The sequence below is a fragment of the Pantherophis guttatus genome, chromosome 6 (genome assembly GCF_059756535.1).
Source record: "Pantherophis guttatus breed Tessera chromosome 6, ASM5975653v1, whole genome shotgun sequence".
In the NCBI taxonomy this organism is placed as follows: Eukaryota; Metazoa; Chordata; class Lepidosauria; order Squamata; family Colubridae; genus Pantherophis; species Pantherophis guttatus.
In genome coordinates this window covers 12,598,914-12,626,776 of record NC_142068.1, presented here as the reverse complement: position 1 = coordinate 12,626,776, position 27,863 = coordinate 12,598,914, and the positions used below count along the sequence as shown (strand labels likewise).

The 27,863-nt window shown below is 38.5% G+C and overlaps 1 protein-coding gene across 2 annotated transcripts in view; it reads right to left on the bottom strand.

Annotated features, from left to right (window-relative positions):
* The window catches only part of PEX5L (peroxisomal biogenesis factor 5 like), a 211,878-nt gene that overhangs the window by 28,791 nt on the left and 155,224 nt on the right, over nt 1-27,863 (bottom strand). For both annotated transcript variants that reach the window (XM_060682845.2, XM_060682847.2), the window contains one exon: nt 9,609-9,720. In XM_060682845.2, coding sequence (XP_060538828.2) covers nt 9,609-9,720 — 112 coding nt within the window. The remainder of the gene's footprint in view (nt 1-9,608; nt 9,721-27,863) is intronic.

Here is a 27,863-nt window from a genome sequence, read left to right as displayed (position 1 = left end):
TAACTCCAACGTTTGAAAAAATATGCTGAGTTTCTCTTGCCTTTGTCAAGATGGAATCCAAACTAAATGTAACATGGGATAATTACCCTGTTTCCCCCAAAATAAGACATCACCTGATAATAAGCCCAGTCGGGCTTTTGAGCTCATGGCAATAAGGCCAAGCACTTATTTCAGGGTTCAAAAAAATATAAGACAGGATCTTATTTTCGGGGAAACACAGTATGTTTGTGTGTGTGTGGTTGTGTGGTTGTGTCTGTGTTTGTGTTTGTGTTTCTCTCTGTGTGTGTGCATTTGTGTTGGCAAGGGAGGGTAGATTCCTGTATCTCAAGTTTGGACTGAAAAAACAAGGTCTATAGGAAAGAATGATGACTCTCTAATTGAATTCCCTACTTACACACATGATTTATGTTTATTATAGATCAGGGGTCTCCAACCTTGACAACTTTAAGATTTGTGGACTTCAACTCAAGTTGAACTCCAGTTGAAGTTAAAGTTGAACTCAAGTTCAAGTTGAGTTCAAGTTGAAGTCCATAAGTCTTAAAGTTGTTAAGGTTGGAGAGTCCTGTTATAGATCACAAACATTACCATATTTACTTTTTAGACTTCAAGAAAAATTACCATATTTACCTTTTATACTTTCCAGTATAAGTGTGTGGCAGTTCCACACTAATGATTTACATAAGGGAATCAGCACAGGAGCTCCACTAACTCTTACCCCACTAATCAAAACCATCCATTCTTCTTTTAATTATTTTTTTTCTTTGCTCCAGGTAATTTAAATAACCTCTTCAATAATCTGATACCGTAGTGTGGTTGTCCTAAAATTTATTTAGATGGTTTGCTACTATCTCCTCCTATGATTTCCCAGTGTGGTCACAAAACACACTGGAAATTTTCCTATGAAAATACCAGTCAGGTGATTCTCTTAGCTTCTAAGCCTCCATGAGCTCAGCTAGATACTGTCACTCGCTGAGATCCTTTGAGAGGGCTGGCCAGGGGTGGGCTGCTGGGGGTTCTCAGGGGTTCGGGAGAACCTCTAACTAAGATTCTGTACAGTTTGGAGAACCCCCAAATCCCACTCCTGGCTGGCCCCTCCCACCACACCCTGCCCTTCCCAGGAGCCCCCACGTGGCCCATTTTGAAAGCAGGTAAGTGTAGGGCGCACGTGGAAGCTCGGGGAGGGCAAAAAAACGGGCCTACCAGAAGTTTGGGAAGGTTGGAAATGAGCCCGTTTCTGGGGAGGCCGGTTTCACCTTCCTGGAGGTTTGAGGAAAGTCCCTGGAGCCCAGGGAGGGCAAAAATGCCCCCCCTCACTATGGTGCAGGAGACCGACTAGGCCACATCCACCATGACCACGCCCACCCAGCAATTGAGCAGAGAACCCCTTGCTAAAATTTTTGAAGCCCACCTGTGGGGCTAGCCAAATGAAATTTCTTGCTTTAACCCTAACCCTGATACCTTGAGACGATAGAAGAACTGAGAGTAACCCAAAAGTGTCCATGGATGTGATCCCAGACATGAGTCCTTAGTTATCAATAATTTTCCTCACATTTAGTCAGCTGGTGATTCCATACTATTTCAGCAGGGACTTAAATTAATGTAGAAACATGACAAAATGGCTGCACCAAGCAGTCCCTTGCTAAGGAGACTGAAGGATTCAATAAAATAAGATACTGATAAGATTCCAAATGAAAAACTGAACCAATTGTGCCTATAACATTTAATGAACTCTTTCAATTTCCACATATTTTAAGTGTCTGCATTAATTAGGAATGTCCAGGCAGATAATTATCTAGTACTAAGGATAGGATTAATAAAAGCTATGTTGTGAAATTATATAATTTTTATTTAACTTCTAGGTCATTTTCTCTTTATATCTTTCAAACCCATCTCCTTAGGCTTCAGAATGATTCCAAAAATGAAAATTTTAAAGCCCGTTATTTCAATGGAAAGCTTCAAATCTTATGGTCGGTGTTGACTGGCTTTCTTTTGGGGGTGGGGGGCATTTCAGCGTTGTCAAATTTGAAATTTTGTTTTTTGTTACAGGAAGATGTTTGTCATGTATGGTTTAACCTTGGCAACATGGCCAATGTCAAAATATTCACTCAAAGATTTGCATTGGAGATTATGAAGCGAGCAATTTAAAAGAAAGGGGCAGTTGCAAGAGCGACCCGAAGGTCACATATTTTTAGGTGCTCATTAGCAATTTAGATTGAAGGCCAAGGTCCTTGTGGTTTTGAAGATTGTCCAGCCATCTTCATTTCTCAACAAAGCTCTTATAAAATTCCCAAAGCTATTCCTCAAGGCATTTGTTTTATGTTAATTTGTTTTGGGGGTTGGCATGATACATGGAACTTATAATCATGTCAACCTACCTAATCATGATTGGTAATGATTTAGCCAACCCACTTAATCCAACCTACTCAATCATGGTTGGTAATGATTTAGCCAACCCACTTAATCTAACCTACTCAACCATGGTTGGTAATGATTTAGCCAACCCACTTAATCCAACCTACTCAATCATGGTTGGTAATGATTTAGCCAACCCACTTAATCCAACCTACTCAATCATGGTTGGTAAGGACTTAGACAATCCATTTAATCCAACCTACTCAATCATGGTTGGTAATGATTTAGCCAACCCACTTAATCCAATCTACTCAATCATGGTTGGTAATGATTTAGCCAACCCACTTAATCCAACCTACTCAATCATGGTTGGTAAGGATTTAGACAACCCACTTAATCCACCTTACTTATGAGGGATGGTAATGACTTAGCAGATTCATTTGCACAACACGCTATGTCTAGTTTTGTCAAGGTTTGTATTGGGTGCTTATGTGGTTTAATGTGTAATGAGGTCCCAGCTGATTTGGTCAATCTAGGGTTTAATGCATTTTGAGAACTAAGAAAATGGGTTGATGCTGTAACTTGGTTTAAGTGTGTCGCAAGCACAGCCACTGGATCATAAATTAAGTTGATTGGAGTCACTCAACATGCAGAAATAAAAATCAAGCTGTAGTTAATACCCAAGCATGTGGTGTAAATGCAGCTGTTATCTCTTTAATTTGGGATGGTTAAGATTATTATGTTATTATTTTTCTTTTTATTTCTTTTATATGCTGTTTTTATATCCTTGTAAGCTGCGTTGAATCACCATTCAAGGTGAGTAGGCGGCAATATAAGTTTTCTAAATAAATGACAAATAATAAATAAATCTGGAATAAACACAATCGTGGAATGTGATTTTTTTCAGCAAAGAGGTTGAGAAGAAAGGATTTATATTACTCTTTTCCATCATATTGAAAGTCTTTGATTTTTAAACCAGTGATATTAGAGATAATTAGGGATATCCTAATTACGATATTTTTCAGAGTGTAAGACCCATTGGTGTATAAGACACACCTTAGTTTTTAGGGAGGAAAATAAGAAAAAAGCTGATTGGCAGGTGGATCGACCTCTGGGAATACCACCAATCAGCTGTATCCAGAGGTGAATTTTAGCAAAAGGTTCCTTGGTTGTGAGCTCTGTGCCTTGCTTTTTTTTGCTTTTTTCCCTGCCTCTGAAAGCCTCCGAAACAGAGCTTCAGAAAAAAAGCCTCTGAAGCTCTGTTTGGGGGCTTCTTTTCTGAAGCTTCATTTCTGATGCTTTTTTCAGCCTCTGAAACCTTCCTTTGAGAAGCCGGGTGGGGCTACATTTGGAGTATAAGACGCACCCAGATTTTCACCCTCTTTTTTGGGGGGAAAAGGTGCATCTTATACTCCAAAAACTACGGTACATATTCCCTGCTTTGTGTTAATTTTCACCTGCAGTAGTTTTAAGTGAACCCTAAAACTATATAGTTCGTTTACAGCAAATTATTCCCAAGGTTCGCTTACGGAGTATAACATGCTTCAAGCAGAAACAAGATGGCAAATACAGGTATATCACAGTAGAACCTGAGTCCTATTATAAACACTTTTTCAGTTTGTCCATACCCCATTGAGCTATTTCTATAAATATCAATCAGAAAACTGCTTTTTTGTTTAGAATTGTTAAATGGAAGCCTGGCACGATGACACATTCGTTGTATAAACGTTCATCAAAATTTCAGTATCAGGAATCAGCAAGAAAGGATACTACAGGCAGTCCTCGACCACAATTGAGCCTTGGTAGTACTAGGGTTTAAGGCACCCTGTTATTAAGCTGCTTAAGACCAGCTGCCTGCAATTACTGCAGGGTTCGAATCTCGCCAAGGCTCAAGGTTGACTCAGCCTTCCATCCTTTCTAAGGTAGGTGAAATGAGGACCCAGTTTGTGGGGGCAATAAGCTGACTTTGTATAAATATACAAAAGGATGAAGGCTATTGCTGAGCACATTGTAAGCCGCCCTGAGTCTTCGGAGAAGGGCGGCATATAAATCAAATTAAAAAAAAAAAAAAACAAAAAAAAACAATTGAGTCCCCAATTTCTGTTGTTAAGTGAGACATTTGTTAAGTGAGTTTTGCCCCCATTTTCTTGCCACCATTGTTGAGTGAATCACTGCAGTTGGTAAATTAGTAATCTGGTTGTTAAGTGAATCTGGCTTCCCCACTGACTTTGCTTGTCAGAAGATCCGCAAAAGGTAATCACATGACCCTGGGACGCTACAACGGTCATAAGTATGAACCAGTTGCCAAGCATCTGAATGTTGATCACATGGCCATGGGGATGCTGCAAAGGTTGCAACTGTGAAAAACAATGGTAAGTCCACTTTTTTTCAGTGCTGTTGTAACTTTGCACAGTCATTAAACAAACTGTTGTAAGTCGAGGACTACCTGGGTATGCACACTATTTTTAAAAGGCTGGAATCAAGTAGGCAATGGTAGGGGATTGAATCCTACAAAAGAACCGACCAGTGGTGGGTTTCAAATTTTTTTACTACCGGTTCTGTGGGTGTGGCTTGTTGGGCGTGGCAGGGGAAGGATACTGTAAAATCTCCATTCCCACCTCACTCCGGGAGAAGGATACTGCAAAATCTCCATTTCCTCCCAATCAGCTGGGACTTGGGAGGCAGAGAATAGATGGGGGAGGGGCCAGTCAGAATTTTTACTACCGGTTCTCCGAACTACTCAAAATTTCTGCTACCGGTTCTCCAGAACTGGTCAGAACCTGCTGAAACCCACCTCTGGGACTGACCTATAGCCCAAAATAGCAGTGGCACAAGTCTTAAGATCCGTGTAGTTTTAAAAAAAAGACACTGACATGTCTTCATCATTCTCTGGCCTTATCTTATCTGTCATTCAGGTGAATGATTAGAATAATTATATTCTAATAAAATAACCAGGTAAAATAACCATTGTTTTCCTTTTGGATGAACTCTTTTTTTTAGTGTAACTTTATTAAAAATTACAATTCCCAATCCAGTGGAGAGACATCAAAGAAGATATTATATTATATGGATTATACGTTTAAAGTCATTGATTTTATCTATATAAGAGAATATTTTTTTTTTAGTAGGGTGGGCAGAAGAATAAAGATATTAAGAATTGTTATGTATGGTAATTTTGTAGGAAAGTGGGTGGAGACAGGTTAGTTTATTGATTGTTTAGTTTAAGAAAAGGGATGTTTAAGAGATACATTTATGGGAGTGGAGGAAATGGATAGAGCTGAATAAATGTTAAATTAGGATTTATTATATAGCTTTTTAGGGGAAGGCTGCTTTGAAATGTTATATTAATATACATTAAAGATTAAATGTTAAAATAGGATTTATTATATAGTCTTAAAGTGGAAGGTTGTTTTGAAATGTTATATTAATATATAGATATATGTATGGGGGAGGAGAAGAAGGGCAGATTATTGCTAAATTGGGAGTTATAATAATGTTATTATGCTAAACCAGAAGTTATTATACAATGTTACAGTAGAATGTTATTTTGAAATGTATGGTAAAAGGGGGATGTAATAATATTATTAGAAAGAAAGGGTCAGTATTTGAGGGATGGAGTAAGGGGATGGTAAAATATTATATAATCTGTTACGAATTTGGATTTTATTTTGAAGAAGTCACAGGGGGACGGGTGGTGAGGGGGGGTTAGGGAGGAGGGGGGGAGAAAAAAGGGGGAAAAATTTGTATTTGAAAAACTTTTTCAATAAAAAAAAAATTACAATTCCAAAAATACAAACTGAAAAAAAGGAAAGCTTAAAATGCAGAAAAGAAGGAAAAAATAAGTGTACAGTAAAGGACAAGGAAATAAATATAATAAACAAATCATTTTCCCCTTCATCACAAGCATAAACAATTTTAGTAATTTATAACCTTCTCTTAAAATACAACAATTATTAACTTTTCCCCATATCCTATTTTTTATCTACTGTATATAAACTTCCTTTTTAAAAGACTCCCTTATGATACTGCAATCCCTTAATTTGTGGTAGAGTTGGGGCAACTGGATGGAGCTGAGTGTTTACTGGCTGGATGCCCTTCCTGATGCCTACGAGGAGTTCCCAGCAGATATTTTTTTTCTTTTCGACCTAGGAGAGAAACATCCGCTGCTACCTAGGATTGAACTTTCAACCTTCCAAGTGACAAGACAATGTCTTCATCATTAGGTCACCATACCGCTCATCTTTTATCTCTGAGCAAATCCCTAAAACCTTATCATTTCAGTTTGATCAACAAAAGCCCATTAAGAGTTACCCAAAATAACAGCATATCTATTTTGACCTTGATCAAATAAATATATCCATTTCTTCTACTTTTAACAATCTTGATCTTTAATCTCTTCAAATAGACTTTGATTTCTTTTTTCTTTGTCTTTTTTCACATAATTCTTTAAGGCTTTAATAAACCTCCTTGTTAAATTCAATATAGGAAGATGAAGTTACTCCCTTGGTTCATTATTTGCATATCCCTTTTGATTATTAAGACCTCAGTTGATTACTTTCGTATGTCTAGTGTAGCATCTTTTTCTGTATCATTCCTGTCATTTGTAAGTCCCTTTTCAGATCAGTCTCAATCTTGTCACGTAAAACTTTTTCTTCTTTCATAACATCTATAAACACAATCTATTATGGAGGCAGGCTTAACATTAACTTCTGAATCCATTGTTCAAACTTAACCTTCAACATATCCAATGTTAAAATATCTTGCTTCATTCAGTATTAGTAAGTCACATTTAAGTGTTCTTCTCCTTTAATTGGGATCTTCAGTTCTTTCTGGTTCCCTCTTTGGAGGCCCGTTTGAAATTATTGTCCTACCATACTCATTTGATTATGTAAAATAGAGGGTAAAAAGGTCATATTCAATGTGTGTCTGCAAATATCGTTGGAGAAACCAGAAATGAATGAGAGGACAGAAAAAGTTTATCCTGTTGTAAAGCACATTCTTTCTTTCTTCTTTTTTCTTTTTGTCAAAAACCAGATCCAGCTTTGTGGGGAAGGCTGGATAAGACTAAAAAGCCTTAAAAGTCCATCTAAATTTGATACTGTTTGTGAATCCAATATGCAAAGGTGTATTTCCCCAACGACAGCTGGGAGTAGAGATTAATTTATTTGCAACCTTGTATTCAAATCACCTCATCTGGATGCATACATAAGGCATCCCTTGCATGCAAATGGTTTGTGGTTCAATCTTACCAGGTCCTACACACACGCATACACACACCACCCAACCCTTAGAGGGTTCTTGCCACTCAGAATGCATATGTGATTTGATGGACAATCTCATTTGGAATATATGAGGCAATTATGTGCCTATTAGACTAAGCTAAGTGAAATAACTAAGCAAAAATATTTTAGGAGGACTGGATGTTGCCATTACATTTCCTTCTGTAGCCAAGATTTGTTGGGATTGCATGATGGTTGGGAATTCTAAGAATGACACTTGGAGGGTATCAGGCTATGAAAAAAAAATCTTACATAGAATCTATAGGTTCCACAGTGTTCTCCTCTTTGGTTCATCCCAGATGAGTTGGATTGCAAATTTCACATTTTCCAGTCCATATAGGACAAATATCATCTCAAGGATGTTGGGTTGGAGAAGGATGGCTAAAACAACATTGCAGTAACTTCTGAAGGTTATAGAGAAGATTTTCTCATGTGTTGCCATCAGGTGAATGTGAGATTTTACATTTACTGTTGTAAAATTGCCTTCAAATTTTAGGAAAAAAGCTTTTGCATTTATGGAGTACTAATGGCTCCTGAACCTCTTAAAATTTCCTTTATGAGTCTTTCACCTTTTCCATCACCGCCAGTTTTCTTGTGAATCTCTCTCTTTCTCTCTGTCTCCCTCCCTCCCTCCCTCCCCACTTCTCTCCCTTCCCCCTCTCTCTTGACTTTGCAGAAATGCACTCCTAACTTCTTTAAAATGAGATTTCTTGGAAATCTTTGCAAAGAGAATGGCCATGAAATTGTGCGGATATAGCAACCTCTTGCCTGGAATAGTCGGTTGCAGGAACTGAGTATGTCTAGTTTAATGAAAAGATGGACTAGGGGAGACATGATAGCAGTCTTCCAGGGGTTGCCACAAAGAAGAGGGAGTCAAGCTATTCTCCAAAGCACCTGAGGGTAGAACAAGAAGCAATGGGTGGAAACTAATCAAGGAGAGAAGCAACCTAGAACTAAGGAGAAATTTCCTGACAGAACAATTAATCAGTGGAACAACTTGCCTCCAGAAGTTGTGAATGCTCCAACACTGGAAATTTTTAAGAAGATGTTGGATAATCATTTGTCTGAAATGGCGTAGGGTTTCCTGCCTGGGCATTGAGTTTATTTTATTTATTTATTTATTTTTATTCAGCTTATATGCCACCCTATCTCCCAATGGACTCAGGGCGGCTCACAATAATAAAACCACAAGCCACAATACAAAATAAAAACTAAAATCTAAAAAAACTTAAAATTTAACCCTTAAAACCCCATCAGTCCAGGTCAAGGGATTTGAATAGGGTTAGGACTAGAAGACCTCCAAGGTCCCTTCCAACTCTGTTATTCTATTCACTTGTTGTCCTTTTCTCTTCTAGAGAGAAATCTCTTGGCATCATGATATTTTTATCCAGTCTGACCTGACTTGCTAGACACCAACAGGAGCCAAGCAACTTGTCTTCACACCTTGTTTGTCAAAACCCAGATTTTTATGCTACTCGCATTCCCCCCCACCTTACATTTATACTGAATTTTTTTAAAAAGCAACAGTGAACTTTATTTAGCATCAAAACTATCTTCATATGCCAGATGAAAAATGTATTCCATCCAGAACCCCAGCTCTATGATTAGCCCATAACATTTTGTTTCAGGAGAAACCAATGATATGAATATCTAAGAATATACCTTTCAACTCACATGCCAAGTTCTGTGTCTGTATATATGCATAAAGCAGCCCTTTCTTTCGCAAGCCTCACTGATTCTCATTGATTTTCCATTTTTCTGGACATGGTTGAACAGTATCAAATATCACAAGCTATAATCATGACTTTCTAGCCCACGTGCCATTAAGAACTCACTGGTTTCTTCCCCCGCAAAACGAAAGAAAATCTCTGTTGTTTGTGGCGTGGAGCTTCAAAAAGCAGTAGGCAGTGAAACAAACATCGGGCAGCATTTGGAAACGAACCGCAACCGAATAAGAGTGAATGAAAGAGCTGTTACCTGCTGTATTTGATGTCACCGGACGTGCAATGGCTTCTGATTTGGTTTCGCAAAGAAAGTCATCTATAGAAGGACTCAGCAGGGGGCGGCTTTCTTGTTGCTCATTCACAAGCTAGTGACAAAAACCAAGAGGACAAAGTTGGATGTGTGTGCATGTGGGTACCGCTTAACTATGCACACAAATGTCACAACAGCATCAAGTGGCTTTATATTCCATTTCTGAAAGCATCAGATGGCTTAAATTGGCATACGGTTTTCTTTTTTTTTCTTTTTTCTTTTATTTGATTTATATGCCGCCCTTCTCCGGAGACTCAGGGTGGCTTACAATGTGCTCAGCAATAGCCTTCATCCTTTTGTATATTTATACAAAGTCAGCTTATTGCCCCCACAACTGGGTCCTCAATTTACCTACCTTAGAAAGGATGGAAGGCTGAGTCAACCTTGAGCCTTGGCGAGATTCGAACCTGCAGTAATTGCAGGCAGCTGGTCTTAATAACCAGCTTAATAACAGGGTGCCTTAGACCACTGTACTACCAAGGCTCCTTGAAATTAAATGAGATGAATATAAGCAACTGAATGAGAGGAAGCAAAAAAAAAAAAAAGGATAAAACAACACTCATCAATACCTAACTTCAGTTTTCAGACTTCTGCTGGGGGAGGATTGTCATCTTTTCAATAATTATATTCTAACCGGGTTGCAAAGGGCATGCTTTTTATGATTTGGGATCTAATGAAGGCCCAATTTAGCTGGGTTCACACAGTATGTTAAACCCCACCCTCTTGCTAGCAAAATACAGTTGCTCTGCTTGTGTAACATGCTATACTCAAATAAATAATGGATTAAGGTAGCTTATCATGGTTTAACCCTGATGAGCTGCTTTCTTCAATCTGTGCCAGAAATCTATTTAGCCTACTTTAGCATGCTGTGCAAATCCAGCCACGCGGATGGGCCATGTAGATTCACCTGTCTTTTTGCATTTACGCACTGTTTCCTGTTTGGCAACTAGCCAGCAATATGGCAATCTGCCTCTTCTCTAGAAGAGGGAGCCCATCTCAACTGCAGAAAGCAAAAGGAGGCAAGAGACCAGACCCATCGTCCAGATTCCTTTCCTTTCCATCACTTGTTCAATTTGGCTGCACAAATCATCCCAGGCACATTTCCAAAAACATTTGGAAAACAGGATGCTATGGATGTCATCTGCATGAGGTAAGAGCCCTTATAAGGGCAGAGGGTGTGCGTGAAACTCCCATGGCACCTATGTGGCTTAAAGTGAAACTTTAGATTGTCCTCTTCAGCATTGGCCACTTCTTGTTGGACTCTAACTCCTTCCATCCACAGATGACAGTGCCAATGAGCAGGATGATGGTCATTTCAGACCAATCATATCTGACAACTCAAGAATGAAAATTAACCCTTAACCCTTCCCCCCTCTAAACCAGGGGTCTCCAATCTTGGCAACGTTAAGACTTGTGGACTTCAACTCCCAGAATTCCTCAGCCAGCTTTACTGGGAGTTGAGGTCCACAAGTCTTAACGTTGCCAAGGTTGGAGACCCCTATTCTAAACTATGAAGATCTAATCTATGAAGATCTCTCAAGAGCCTTTCCTTCTGATGTATAAAGATCTAATTTATGAATCTATGAAGATCTCTCAAGAGTCTTTCAACAAGATGTTTTGGAGCACTAGGAAGAGAACATTTGGTGTCTAGCCTGCTAATTATGTGCCTATGTGGTCATTAAAGGTTCTGAATCTGAAATAGGATGCAAGGTGAATTAAAGTTTGCTCCTGCACCTCCTTGAACATTGACCTCACACATAAGGGATGGCCACTGATTGCATCTCTTTATTTGACTGAGCCCATTGCTATAAATCATTTCATAGCTTACAGATCTTTTCTGATTTCACCCTTCTCCTTTTCTGCACTATCAGTGCTTTCTATTCAAGATCCAAAATGTTCAATGGCGCCATAATATTCTATTGATATATTTCTCTCTAAGAGTCTGAGATGATGTATGTCTTATCTGATTTTGTCTCATAACTATCATTAGGTTGGAGTGAGTCCCAACGATTGACTGAAGTTATTCGGTAAGCTTTCATGGCTGAAGAAGAATTGTAACAGGCTCACTTGCTACCTTAAGGTAAAGGTAAAGGTTCCCCTCACACATATGTGCTAGTCATTCCCGACTCTAGGGGGCGGTGCTCATCTCCGTTCCAAAGCCAAAGAGCCAACGCTGTCCGAAGATGTCTCCGTGGTCATGTGGTCAGCATGACTAAACGCAAAAGCTGCACGGAATGCTGTTACCTTCCCACCAAAGGTGGTCTCTATTTTTCTACTTGCATTTTTACATGCTTTCGAACTGCTAGGTTGGCAGAAGCTGGGACAAGTAACAGGAGCTCACTCCGTTACACGGTGCTAGGGATTCGAACTGCTGAACTGCCGACCTTTTGATCGACAAACTCAGCATTTTAGCCACTGAACTAACTGAGCTAACACCCTTCTAATGATTTAGAGATTATCCATCAACTTGAGGAAGGAACGCACAAACAGATATAGCAGTCTACCCATGTTAATATGAATCCAGATGATAGATTTATCAGAACTAATGGCATTACTCTTGGTTTCTAGAAGGAAGACTGTATTCAGTTTAATGCATGGAGAATTGGCTCTCTATCCAGGCATCTTTGTATTGCTGAAGGAAACAAGGTTAAGGAAGATTCAGGTTTCCTCCTCAGGGATGCTTGGTCTAAGGGAGAAAAGGGGTGCTATTTTAGCTCTTAAAACCCCACCCCCTCAAAGAACAAAGGGTGACATTGCTTCGGCAATGTCATGATGCAACCAGCCACATGCTTTGCAATCCTTTGAGGCTGAAATTAAAGTAAAAAAACAACATGGTTCCTAACTGCAAGAACATTTTCCACGTCTGGAGTTAATGTTGCTTGCAAAGTTGGAAGTACAGGCAGTCCTTGACTTACTCACTGGCTGTGATTCCCTTAATGACCACCTTGCTTAGAAACATAAATTCTGATCACGATTATGGACATGTATTAAAGAATACCTGTATTTATTACTGTATTGTCTTCTTCCAGATTGCTTCCCCCCCCACAACCTCCTGATTGGGCTAAAGGTTTAGAATTTTCAGGTGGTCACCCGTTCAAATATGAACCATAGCCAGTCCTGCTTAGCTTCACCCAGATCACATTGGTGCTATCACCCATTCAGCCATAAGACTGGGAAATTGTTTCTTAAATAAAGTCCTTTAGAACAGAAAGGAAATGTCCAAGCATCTGTGGGTTCTGTTTTCTGCTCCTGGTTTGAAGCAGAAAAGTGTTGGGTTCTTTGGAAAATAAGTTCTCTGTCATACACTATCTTCTAATGAATTTTGCAAAAAATTTAAACCGTGGTTTTATTGAAAAAGAGGAAAGAGACCAAATAGTCCCTAACCTATGACCATGAATGAGCCCAAAATTTAATGTTGCTAAGTGAGACATTTGGCTCTATTTTACGACTTTTCTTGCCACCGTTGTTAAGTGAATCACTGCAGTTGTTAAGTTAGTAACACGGTTGTTAAGTGAATCTGGCTTCCCTATTGACTTTGCTTATCAGACGATCACAAATGGCGCTCTGGGACACTGAAACTGTCATAAATACGAACTAGTCGTCAAGCATCTGGATTTTAATCACATAGCCATGGGGAAGCTGCAACGGTCGTAAATGTGAAAACGGTCATAAGTTACTTTTTTCAGTGACTTTTCAGTGCCGTTTGAACAGTCACTAAATGGACTGTTGTAAGTCAAGGGCTACCTGTAGGTCTTGTTTTTGTTGTATATGGGAAAATAAAATGAGAGACGTTTCTATCCTGCTGGGATTCATAGATATTCAGACACAGTGGGATTCATCATGCAAGTAAGCAATTGCTACATCGTTTACTCCGCTTTGTAAATTTAAGTGGACATGTCAATCCTTATTTGTCTGAAACTACCAGCTACTAGACAGTGGTGGGTTGCCCCCGGTTCGCACTGGTTCTATAGAACCGGTAGTAAAACCAGCGGGAGGCCCTGCCCACTGACCCCGACGTCATCAAAACGCTTCTGCGCATGCGCAGAAGAGTGTGCGCGCAAGTGAGCGAAGCAAGCGTGCGCGGGTGGCCCTGTTGCAAACTGGTAGTAAAGATAAGTAGAACCCACCCTTGCTACTAGTGATAAGATTTCATATGCTTTCTTAAACTGAAACATTTTCAGTTAACCAATTTAAATTAACCAATTTTGTTGTAAACATGATGTACAATGACAATAAGGGCTATCATCATCATCATCATCATCATCATCATCATCATCATCATCATCTTTATTCATTAAATATGAAGCTCAGTCAAAATGCATCACAAATACCATTGACTGGTGCTAATGGTTGATACGGGTTGCTGCCAGCATCCTAGGTATCAATCAGGTACCTTCTTAAGATGTATGATGTTCCATGTAGCGCAGTTTTTTGCAGTTCCGCTGGTGTTATTGCAGAAAGCTGCAATTTGCTGATGTATGTTATAAAAGTCTTGGACATGGTACCAAGTGCCCCGATTACAATGGGTATCACTGTTTTTTTTTTTTTTTTTTTTTATTATTATTATTATTATTATTATTATTATTATTATTATTATTATTATTATTTAATCTTTAGTGAGATTCACAGCCTTTGAGGCTGGTTAATAACTCAGCAGCTCGAGTCCTAACCAAGGACCTAGGAACTGTTAAGGTATCGTCGGAGGATGTAAGCTGTTCCGAGTAAGGTGGTTTTTTTGTAGAGTCAAAATGTTCAAGTCCGGCAAATTTAGAATTTCTAAATAGCGGGGTAGCCCTTTGGGTATTGCTCCAAGGGCTCCAATTACAATCGGGACAACACACGATTTCTTTTTCCACAGTCGCTCAACTTCAATTTGCAAATCCCGGTACTTTGTGATTTTTTCTTGCTGCTTATCTTCAATCTGTGCATCACCAGGTATTGCAATGTCAATGAACCATACTTTTTTCTTTTCAACTATTGTTATGTCAGGTGTGTTGTGGACCAAGTGCCTGTCAGTCTGAATCCTAAAGTCCCACAAGATCTTGAGTTTCTCATTCTCTAAAACTTTCTCAACCTGATGTTCCCAGTGATTTTTGCTGTACTCAAATCCAAACTTCTGGCACAATTTCCAGTGAATGATCTTAGCAACACGGTCATGGTGTTGTAGGTAGTCAGTTTGTGAAATTTTGCTGCACCCACTGATCAGGTGGTCGACTGTCTCATCTTTCTCATTGCAGAGGCGGCATTTGCTGTTGGTGGTAACATGTTGAATTTTTGCAACAATAATAATTGTTGAATAATAATAATAATAATAATAATAATAATAATAATAATAATAATTTTCACTAATCAGATGTCCTCCTTTCCAATGTTCTATTCATCCATTTATGGACAGAAAGCCAGCTCTGGCACACTGCTGAGGCTTTGTAATCAAGTTAGCCTTTCTGTGTAACAAAAGAATTCAACCAGCTAATGCATTATCTGGGAAGATTATCTGAAAGCATATCGGCTGCCCTGTGAGATTTACAAAAAACCTCCCCCGCTGGCGCCCTTCAAACATATTAGAACTGAAGCTGTTATTAAGGAATTAATTAATTCTGCAGATGGAGTGGCAGGTTTTCAAGCCTAACTTTAAACAGAAGCTTCTTCAGGAAGAGGCAACGAAGAAAAAAAAAAAAAAACCAAAAGTGTGAAACAAGGAATAATTTAGTGTTCCACATTGAGTGAGGAGAAAGGTGATGGATGGGATAAAGGACGTGGATGTGAATAGGGATGCTCAAGAATTCTTCCATGCCGCAAAATCAGAATTCAAAAGGACTTTTGCAATTCATTTGTTCCTTGTAGTGTAAGATGCTATCTTCCAAATCCTTGAAGGATTGTCACAAAGAAGAGGGAATTGACTTATTCTCTAGGGCAGGGATGTCAAACTCGATTTCATTGAGGGCCACATCAGGATTGTGTTTGACCTCGTGTGGGCTGGTGGGGGCATGGCCAGTGTGGGCGCGGCCAGCTCGACATCACTAGTGTCGGGGGCGCCTGTGGTGGCTTGAGTGCTCTGCCAGAGAGAATGGGCTCCTGAGGTCCATTTTTGGTTGTGATGGCCTCCTGGCAGCCCTCTGCCAGCAAAAATGGAGCTCAGGAGTGTCACTGCATTTCTGTATTTACCAGATGAGCTCATATTTTTGGACTTTAAGACTTTCCGTAGCTTGCCAAGTTTCTTATCAGTAAGCTAACTACGCATGTCTGCGTTCCTTTTCTTTTCTTCTATCTTTTTTGTTCTCCTGCCAAGAGGTCCGGCCGCAGAGAGGTGGCCAGCAGGAACGTTGCCAAAATGTAATTATTTAGATAATGAGATGTTTTATTTTCTTTATAACAAATGAGTTTTTCTTAGAAAAATATATCTTCGGGTTTATTTTCTTAATGTATACTTGCAAGGAAAAGTCTCGATCCACATCTCTAAATCAAGGTGCGACTACCCAAAAGCAGAATGGGATTAATTAGCACCCTGACAAGGAGGGCTGTGCATGGCCCTTCCAAGCTCCATTTTCACTGGCAGAGGCATCGTGGCCTGTTCCTTCACTGTTTCCAGGGCAACCCTGCGGGCCAGATCTAAGCACTCTGTGGGTTGAATTTGGCCCATGGCAGGGGTGGGTTCTAAATTTTTTTACTATCAGTTCTGTGGGTGTGACTTATTTTGTGGGTGTGGCTTGATGGCCATGTGACTATTCTTTAGGATTTAGCAGAGGTACTTGTCTATCAGACTTTTAACTACTTGCAAAGCTGTACCGGTCTACTCATTTGCTTTTGGAGGCATTGGTCTACCCATTTATTTTTGGAGGCACCGGTCTACCACCACACTGCCTTTTAACACTGATCAGCTGTAGGGCGGCCCTTTGAAGCCCCGTGGCAAGAGTTTAAACAGTTTTTTTCCTTCTAGCCGATCAGCTGGGACTCAGGAGGCAGCAATAGATTGGGGGTGGAGCCAAATAAAAGGTAATAATAAAGTGGCGGGGGCGGGGGGCAGAACCAGTTCAGTGACATCATGTCGTCACCACTACCGGCTCAGTGGAACCGGGAGGAACCCACCACTGGCCCATGGGCCTTGAGTTTGTCACACAGCTGCTCTAGGGCACCAGAGGACAAGAAGTAATGGGTGGAAGCTTGTTAAAGAGAGATCCAACCTAGAAGTAAGGAGAAGTTTTCTGACAGAGCAATTAATCAATGGAACAGCTTGCCACTTGGTGTTGTGGATGTTCCATCACTGGAGGTTTTTTTAAAAAATAGACTGGACAACCCGTTGACTGGGATGCTTTACTTCTGCCTTGAGAAGGGGGTTGGACTAGAAGACCTCTGAGATCCCGTCCACTGCTATGATTCTACAGCCTTAGGCAAACTTGCATCTAATATGCAAACACTGTGCATAGAGCAAGTCAAATGGATTGTCATGACAGAAAATAGGGCAGGCTGCATATGTATAAGAGGGAGTATAATTTTCTCTAAATGAGAACACATAAGTGCATGAAGAGTAAAAAGGGAAGGGTGAGTACATTTATGTGGACCTGTTCACTGGAGGCCCACAGGTGATCTTGTCCTAAACATTGGTGGCATTCCTGAAGAATTTCTCAACTACCAATCTGGTTCTTCGCCTAAATAGATGAACATCTGGCTTGCTTCTCTGGTACATTGTTTCTCAACCTTGGCAACCTGAAGATGTGTGGACTTCAACTCCCAGAATTCCACAGCCAGCAATGCTCATCACTTCCGAGTGACATCCATCCCACCACCAAAGAGTTCCTGCCCTCAGAAGGTGATACTAATATTACTTGAAACAGGATTCTTTGAGATAGGGAAGAAGTCTCCTCCATTTGCTTTAGTGTGGTTGTCACCAGCTACGAATGGTAAAATAAGGTTTATGTGTCCTGCAATTCTAGCCATTTACGATTAAATCAATATGCCATGGTTAAATAAATAATGGCTTAAATTCATTCATTCATTCATCATTCATTCATTCATTCATTCATTCATTCATTCATTCATTCATTCATTCATTCAATAACTGCCCATCTCAGCAAGGTGAAATGAGCTGTTTAGAGTTCTAAAACTATAAAACACTTAAGGATGCCAGATTTGTATCCACTCATAATTACTAATTGGGATACTGAGAATTTTGAGCGGAGAGAAAAACTGGAGGCTGGGGGGAATGCCTAATCCAGTTTTGACCCTCAGTGACTTAACTTTTTCTTGCACTTAATGGGAGCTAGTCTAGAATCACATTAGCTGTGTAAAGAGATTTATAACACTCCTACCCTCTATTTGTGAGAGTGCTAGCTCAAGAAAATTTATAAAAGCAGCTTTAAAAATAACCTTGGAAGGAACATTGTCAATAAGAGGCTTTTAAAGTCTGTCTTACATGAAGTATTTAACTAGGAGGCTCGAAAACTCAGCAGATTCAAATACATAATGTGTTAACCTGAGTTTGGTTTTTGAGTGGCTTAATGTGTGAGGGGAACCTTACTTGATGAACTAATTTAGGATTCAATGAATAGTGCAAATCCAGAAAAATGGATTTAGTTTAGTTAGTTAAGGGTATGAAGAATCCAAATTGTGCAGGGGCTGGTATTTAGAAAATGCTTGAGGAGGTTGAGGAGGAAGACATACAGAGATAATACTTTATTCAGAGATACAGTCCTCAAGGTTAAATAGTAATACTTTAATAGCAGTCAATAAGCAAGACTCAAGAGCCAGAATATGGGTACTGTATTCAATCTGGTTTATTGGCTGCTGCTATGGTATCATTATTTAACTTTGTAGAATAAGGGTATTCAGTCTACCAGATTTGCCTCTAATTCAGTATTACTATTATGTTATTCATTTTCCTTCTAAAATTAGATTTGCGTCACATCTGAAAGTAAACTTTACTACCGGCAATAATTTTAGACTTGTTTTTTTAACCATTTGGTTTTATTTTATGTTTTTTCTGTCCCTCACTCTTCTGAAAAGAAACTTGATTTGTCTGCATTGTCTCTGCAGGAAAAAAAATGCAACCTGCTTCCACAAATCAACAATCTGTTGTTGTTGTTGTTTTCTCAATCACACAATGAAAGGAAGATTTGCTGAATCATCAGTCTTCCATCATGTTTTACAATGTTCCATTCATTTCAATAGGAGTGACTTTGCTGGTCAGAAGGTCACAAAAGGAAATCACATGACACTGTGACGGTCATAAATATGAGTCAGTTGCCAAACATCTGGAATTTTGAACATAGGGATCATAGGGATGCTGCAAAGGTCGTAACATTGAAAAACAGGCATAAGTCACATTTTCCAGTGCCATTGCATCTTTGAAAGGTCACTAAATAAACTGCTGTTAGTCAAGGACTACCTGTATACCTTTCTTGTGCCAGCTGCATTAGCTCCCCATTTGCTTCCAGTTGCAATTCAAAAGGCTGATTATTATCTTTAAAACCCAGGTTTTAAAGATAATAGGTTTTAAAGATAATAATCAGCCATCTGAATTGTACCTGGATCAGGTTATCCGTGGCTCAGGTTATCGATGGGATGACTTATCCTTGATGGTATTTGGGTATCCTATCAAATCCGATAAGGTAGGCACAACCTGGGTCCCTTTTGTTGCCATCTACCTGGATATCAGAAAGTGTGACTTTTGCATGGCTGTCCCTACCTTATGAAACACCCTCTCTCCTCTCCTCTCCTCTCCTCTCCTCTCCTCTCCTCTCCTCTCCTCTCCTCTCCTCTCCTCTCCTCTCCTGCCCCCCACCCCCATCCCCTGTGATCTGGAATTTGCATTTCTGTTTAGCGAAACACAAGCTTTCAAGGATAGGCTATCAAGTTCTTAATCTCTCAGTATTGCATGGCAGTTTATAAACAAATCAGTCACTCAGCCAAAAAAACCCTATTTCACTTCTACAAAGAAATGGCAGTTTGGCAGGGAGCCAACATTTATTCAAGGCAATGTTTGAAACATTGCCTTTCAGAGGTACACTTGGCTGATAGAATAGAATAGAATAGAATAGAATAGAATAGAATAGAATAGAATAGAATAGAATAGAATAGAATAGAATAGAATAGAATAGAATAGAATAGAATAGAATAACAGAGTTGGAAGGGACCTTGAAGGTCTTCTAGTCCAACCCCCCTGCTCAGGCAGGAAACCCTACACCACTTCAGACAAATGGTTATCCAACCTCTTCTTAAAAACTTCCAGTGTTGGAGCATTCACAACTTCTGGAGGCAAGTTGTTCCACTGATTAATTGTTCTAGCTGTCAGGAAATTTCTCCTTAGTTCTAAGTTGCTTCTCTCCTTCATTAGTTCTTTCTGCGCCAACTCAGAAAGCTCTAACTGCCCAAGGAGCTGCTGATGCAGTTCAACAGAGGAATTATTATCATTATCATCATTATCATCATTATAATTATTAATCTGTCATCTGCACCTCTATAACTGTCTGGTTTGGCTCTGCAACCCAACAAGACAGACAAGACTTCAGAGTATAATTAGAACTGCAGAAAAAACCATTACTACCAACTTGCCTTCCATTGAGGACCTGTATACTGCACGAGTCAAAAAGAGGGCTGTGAAAATATTTACAGACCCCTCACATCCAGGACATAAACTGTTTCAACTCCTACTCTCAAAACAACGCTAAAGAGCACTGCACACCAGAACAACTAGACACAAGGACAGTTTTTCCCCGAACGCCATCACTCTGCTAAACAAATAATTCCCTCAACACTGTCAAACTAGTTACTAAGTCTGCATTACTATTAATCTTCTCATCGTTCCTATCACCCATCTCCTCCCACTGATGACTGTATGACTGTAACCTTGTTGTTGGTATCCTTAAGATTTATATTGACTGTTTCCTAGTATAATTTGATTGCTTATTTGTCTCCTATGACTATCATTAAGTGTTGTACCTTATGATTCTTGACGAATGTATCTTTTCTTTTATGTACACTGAGAGCATATGCACCAAGACAAATGCCTTGTGTGTCCAAACACACTTGGCCAATAAAGAATTCTATTCTATTCTATTCTATTCTATTCTATTCTATTCTATTCTATTCTATTCTATTCTATTCTATTCTATTCTATTCTATTCTATTCTATTCTATTCTATTCTATTCTATTCTATTCTATTCTATTCTGTTTCCACCCATTGCTTCTTGCCCTGCCTTCAGGTGCTTTGGAGAATAGCTTGACTCCCTCTTTTTTGTGGCAGCCCCTGAGATATTGGAATACTGCTATTATGTTCCCACTAGTCCTTCTTTTCATTAAACTAGACATACCCAGTTTCTGTAACTGTTCTTCATATGTTTTAGCCTCCTGTCCGCTGATCATCTTTGTTACTCTTCTCTGCACTCTTTCTAGAGTCTCAACATCTTTTTTACATCGTGGCGACCAAAACTGAATGCAGTATTCCAAGTGTATCCTTACGAAGGCATTAGTATAGCCTTTATTGTCACTGTACATCATATATACGATAAAACTGGTTAGAGGCTGGTGGACTGAATACCCTTATTCTACAAAGTTAAATAATGATACCATAGTAGCAGCCAATAAGCCAGATTGAATACAGTATTATACATGTCCTCCTAAAATAAATAAAATGTTTAATACTTAACTTACAAATGGCCCTTCATAATCTAATAACTGTCACGGTTTAACAGTTTTATTGGCCTTTAATTAAAAAATAATAATTTTGTAAGGTGTCTACAGGTTGTTGTCATGTCCAAAAATCATAGACGAATCCGTCTCAACCTTGGCATTCCCAGAAGCTGTCCTTTACTGCAAAATCTGTGAAAATTGAAATCCCCAAGGATGGAAACCAACATTTCAAAATGTTAGGGATCATTGAGTAGCGCCTAAAACTAGCTTTCACTAGACCGTGTTAGATTACAGGTAACCCTCAATTTATAAGCATTCATTTAGTGACAGTTCAAAGTTACAACAGCACTGAAATAAAGTTAATTATGACTGTTTTTCACACTTAGGATCGTTGTAGCACCCCCATGGGGCTATGAGATTTGTCTTCAGAAGGCAATTTTCAATCCTTATGTGATAGCCATTACAACGGTGGCTCTCTAAAACAGGGATCTCCAACCTTGGCAACTTTACGACTTGTGGACTTTAATTCCCAGAATTCCTCAGCCAGCGTATGCTGGCTGAGGAATTCTGGGAGTTGAAGTCCACAAGTCGTAAAGTTGCCAAGGTTGGAGACCCCTGCTTTAAAACATACTACAAGCTATGCAGCTTATAGTAAGTCCCATTAAACCTTATGTTAGTTAGATCTCCTAGACAGTTTAACTAATCTCAGAAAAAGCAAGCATGTAGTTAGGCCAAGTTAATATTTGAAAGAGATTACAGAATCCCAAGGTTATAAATTACACTTGGAAGTTGAAAAGAAAAATCATACAGCTAGTCCTTGACTAATAACCATTCATTTAGTGACCGTTTGAAGTGACAACAGCAGTCTTATGACCATTTTTCACACTTACAATTGTTGCAGCATCTCCATGGTCAGGTGATCAAAATTTGGTTGCTTGGCAACTGGTTCATATTTATGACAAGCAAAGTCAACGGGGAGGCCAGGTTCACTTAAGAACTGCGTTACTAACTTAGCAACTGCAGTGATTCACTTAAGAACTGTGGCAAGAAAAGTTGTGAAATGGGGCAAAAGTTTATTTAATAAGCGTCTTGCTTAGCAATGGACATTTTGGGCTCAGTTGTGGTGGTAACTCAAGGATTAAAGGTAAAGGTTCCCCTGCACATGTGTGCTAGTCGTTTCTGGCTCTAGGGGGTGGTGCTCATCTCCGTTTCTAAGCCGAAGAGCCAGCGCGGTCCGAAGACGTCTCCGTGGTCATGTGGCCGGCATGACTAAACACCAAAGGCGCACGGAACGCTGTTACCTTCCCACCAAAGGTGGTCCCTATTTTTCTACTTGCATTTTTTACGTGCTTTCAAACTGCTAGGTTGGCAGAAGCTGGGACAAGTAACGGGAGCTCACTCTGTTACGCAGCGCTAGGGATTCGAACCGCTGAACTGTTGACCTTCTGATTGACAAGCTCAGTATCTTAGCCCCTGAGCCACTGCATCCCACTTAAGTCAAGGATTGCCTCTACATTATTCTGGAAGACGGTTCAGAGTTGAAGTAGGCTGGCATTCTTTAGAAACCTGAAATTGCTGTGATTCCAAAACATTGGAAAGACATCAGATTGAGGGTGTTTGTTCTTTCAGTTGTCAAGCTCTTGTTAATGTTGTTACCATTCTTGGACATGAATGCTGCTGGCTAACTTCAAGCCATTAAAACAATAATCCTACTGTCAGGACTCAGAGTTCTATTCAATACTCTGGGAAGGCATGGTTGAGAAGCTAAGGTAGACAATCTAATTTTGTCAAATATTCTGTTAAACATATCAGCAAGGTGATTTTAAAAAATTAACATTTTCACCTATATTATTATTATTATTATTATTATTATTATTATTATTATTATTATTATTATTATTATTTGCCAATATGCCTTCCGTGTAATTTGGATGAAGAATATGCGGATTTAAATAGCTCTCCTAGTGTGGTGATAAAGTTAGAATAAGAGAGAGGAAGAGAAAGAGTGGAAGAGAGGGAGGGAGGGGAGAGAGAGAGAGAGAGAGAGAGAGAGAGAGAGAGAGAGAGAGAGAGGTCTAATTGAACATAGAAGTCAAGAAGAATGGAGGGCTTCTAGAAAATGATTGAGCTACCATATCTCAGCGGAAGAGAACCACTGACCACAAGATGGCAGCAAATAGATACTAAAATGATACTTCTCTGCTGCCACCTAGAGGCTGAGTGTTTGCAACCAAAATATGGTAGCTCTACTAACGGTTGATCTCCATTTGCATTGAAATATGCCAGCTTCCTCCTTCAAATATGTACCATTCTGCGCACCTTTAATTTCATAGTAAGGAGGGGTTTTTCCTCCGGAGACTCCTCCCTCGGTATCTCCTTCATCACCATACAAGGTCTAGAATGGAACTAAATGTTTTCCTTTTCTACATTAAAGCTGAGTTTGTAGATTACATAAAGCCATGTCATGGAAACCACTGAAAATAGGTTCCCCGTGGATAGACTCCACGGGGATAGACTGCACTACATATATCCATGCAGGTCGCATTCAATTGTTTTTGATCAACTCCAGAGGAGATACAGTTTTGCCGGAAAATAGTGACATGACCAAGGCCATCCTTTTGATCTATGCCTGTATGCATTAAGAATACAACATGGGAGTCTAGCACAGAGAGAATTTTTAAATGGCTTCCCTACTACTACAGACGAAACACATAAAGTTGGATCTAAAACTTTCTCATTTTCTTGCAGTCTTACACGATGTCAGACAAATGCTCCCTATGAAAGGTGCATGGGGATCGGCATTAAAAGGCAGCGAAGTATTGATAGCAGTCTGCAAGTGATAAAGGCAACACGATCAAATACAACAAAGCTGATCTGGAGGCAATTATCAGAAATACTTGTCCACTCAACGATGGCAAAGATGAGGTCAGTTCACAACACAGGAGCACAAAAACATGCACAAACCAATAAACAGTTCACTCTGGAAAACTCTTACGATTACTGGAAATAAAAGCAAATGGGCATGAAAACACATTAGAATATGAATCAGGAGTTCCACTCTCTCTCTCTCGTTCAATTTGCCTGATTCATAAACTGGTTTGCACGTAAAACCAAAACAGGATGTATCAAAGCAAAGCTTCCTGCGCCGTACTGTATCTGTAGGTCAATAAAAAGTGGTATCATCAAACAGGTAGATTTTCCTACAAGGATTATTACCTGTGCATAACTTCATATACAAAGACCACTCAGATATTTATTTTGCTTTGCATGTTTGTTAAGGAACTGCTCTTGGGAATTGGCAAGGCGTTAACACATATTCACGTAAAATACAGACAGAATCACAACCTTCTTACATAGGGAGAAACGAATACATGTTCACTGTAATATCTTGTGGGACAATGGTCCCTCTGAAGTTACCTATTTACCTTGACGTATGTGTGTGGATAATTCAATATTGCAAATCTGTAAAAGGCAACTGAGAAGGAGTTATTTTAAGGCACAGAAGCATATTGGCAATTCCTAATAACTTGAATTAAGCTACTTTGGGATTTTACACAAATGGAGTAAATTAAATGAAATAATTGCAAGGTTTGAGCTGCCTTTGAATTAGTTTGAATCATTCAAGTAATTTAACATTCATGGGTATTTGAATATGTAGAAATAATAATAAAAAGGTGGGCTGGTATTTTAATACATACATTTGCAAATTGTTGATAATAACGGTCTATATTTTTTATTACTGCTATGGTTACCATTATTTTAAACACACTGTACGCTTCAATCTGGCGATTTCAATTGTGTAAAATTCATTTACTTCTGTTGGGAAAAAAAAATATTCCACGCAAATAGCTCCCATGAAGTTAAAAAGGAACATGATTCACATGAGAATGAAACAGCTTTTGAAGCTGAATTTCCTTTGCAATCAGAAATACTTTTATTCAACTTTTCATCAAGCCATGTGTCATATTGAACTTCTTACGTTAGCTGTGCTAAGGTTTATCACATACTTCTTATTGGAAAGCATGTTTGATTTGTTCCTTTGAAAGATGGAAATTATGGGGCTATGTTTTGATGTCCAACATGTTATACTTAAAAGTAAATCTGATATAGAATTCATTTCTAACTGGAAACTTTTCTTAGATAATGGCTTAGTGTATGGATTTGTGCCACATCCCAAATATGGCTTATTATACATTTAGTTTATATTTTTACTTTACAAGCAATTAGAATATGTGATTCTATAGTTAAAATTAGATCATCTATAATTAGAATTACGTTGCCTATAATTCTAGCTACTATGTACATATCGTGTTAATCAGATACTCTTCGTTTAAAGTTCTTAGTTTAGTTTTAATTTAGTCTTACTCTTAGTTTTTCCTCGTTAGTCATAGCTTAGTCCTAGTTTAGTCTTAGTTTAGTCTTAGCAGAATCAAAAGAGGGGTTAGTTTAGAATCATTATGTAGACACAAGTGAACGAAGTCCAACTTCCCCTGAATTCTGGTAACTCCTAGCAGGTGCTAACTCTTAGTTGAGTATATTCCTGTCCGTAGGTCTGAGTAGCAATAAATCAGTTTAATTGGACTTTCATGAGTGGACCTGATCTTCCCTGCCTGACATTTGATGTGCTTGAGATAGCTAAAGAAACATTAATCTCCTTGACAATTCAGATCCTATGTTTACTTACATTTACTTTCTTAATTATATTTTACTTTTCTTTTGATATGTCTCTTATCTCTCTTGAATTGTTTTTAGTAATGCATTTAGTAAATAAAATGAAGTTAAAAGCATAAAGCCTTTGGGCTGTGTTTTGTTTTAAATGTAACTTTCCATTTATTCCATACAAACAACAATAATAGTAATAATAATAATGAGTATTGATCCAATAACTAGGGGAGGAACCAAAATTTAGAGCCACGGCCCACATTTTGATGCAGAAAGTCTAAAAAAAAAATCACAGTATTACAGAGTTAATATTTAAGTCTGGCAAAGGCACATGAGGGTCCATACATAGTACAATTCAGAACCTTAATTAAAATAGTTGATTATAAGGATTAATTTAACAAGAGATCCCTGGCCAGACTGTTCCGTACAGCCCTTCCTGTATACTAATACTAATCCCTTAGTATTACTGCATCCTGTGACAATCTATTTTTCCCTCCATTTGTCATGCATTCAGATGAAAGATGCAATTAATGCCAATATGTAATTAAACTACTGAAAAATCCTTGAGATTATATTGTAACACTAAATTTAGCAATTTCCTCCAAATGCGAAATGTTATTCGTTTTACCTTAGGGATCTGAATCAAATATCTCCATTTATTCCGCCCAAGTCTTGTTAGCTATCCACATTTTACTGAATAACTATTTAATATTCTGGTTTATCATATTCAGAGCTTTAGAATCAAACCCATATGTTTACTTTTAACTGCAGTTTCCTAATAATGAACAGTGAGAAGTCAACTTGTTTTAATAAATCATACCTAATGCTAATCACAGTATAGATTCAAAAGTAATGCCAATGTGAAACAAAATGGAAACTTGATTTTAGATTTTCATGATTAGAATGACTTCGTTATTATAGAAATGGCTTGAAATGTTGTGAAATGTAAAACAAAAGGTTGAAGTATTTGTTTGTATTTCACTGCACAGAAAAAGTCAGAAATCACTATTTTTTCTCTCTGCATTTTCTCTCTCCTCTTAGTTTTCTAACTTTTGTTTTTTCTGCATTTTTATCTTATAATGAAACAATAATTAATAATGTAGTGTAGTGTAATGTAATGTAATGATATGATATATGATACGATATAATTAAAATATAATATAATATAATATAATATAATATAATATAATATAATATAATATAATATAATATAATATAATATAATATAATATAATATAATATAATAATATTTATATCCTATGTGCAAATATTAGTTCTTAAAAAAGAACCAATATTTTTTAATGTCCTGTCACACTAGGAATTAGAAAGTTAAGGACATTCATTCCTGTTGACCTTAGCTTTAAGTTATAAGATTGAAGTCTCATATATTGATTACTAAAGCAGACTGTTTCAACAAAATAGATTGGTCATTAGATTGCTTGTTTGATTGTTGGCTTTTGAAGAAACACTTCTTCAGTTTTGCCATGTTTCATTTAATCTGTTAACATATAACCTAGCTTTTCTAAGGTTGAGAACTGCAAACTGCAAAACTGAAGACAATTGGGTACAATTTGGATAAGATCTCGCATGAGCCACAGCAAACAGAACATTCTAGAGAAAAATGGCCTCCACATGCAACATGGTGGACTTGTGTGAAGGAGGTAGGGGTGGTAGAAATCAGTAAACATGACTATTTCAAAAGTATTAAATACTGTGAAGTACGGCACAAAACTCAACAAACCAAGTATGTTTTTTATCTTTTTGCCATTAATGTTAATTTATATCACTACTTTATGTAACTATGGACAGCATGGATCACAGCTGGTAATTTTGAACAGTTTTAGATGCTTTGCTAATGACTAACATGCACAATCTTGTTACGTAAGCCATTTTACTTCGAACACCTGCCT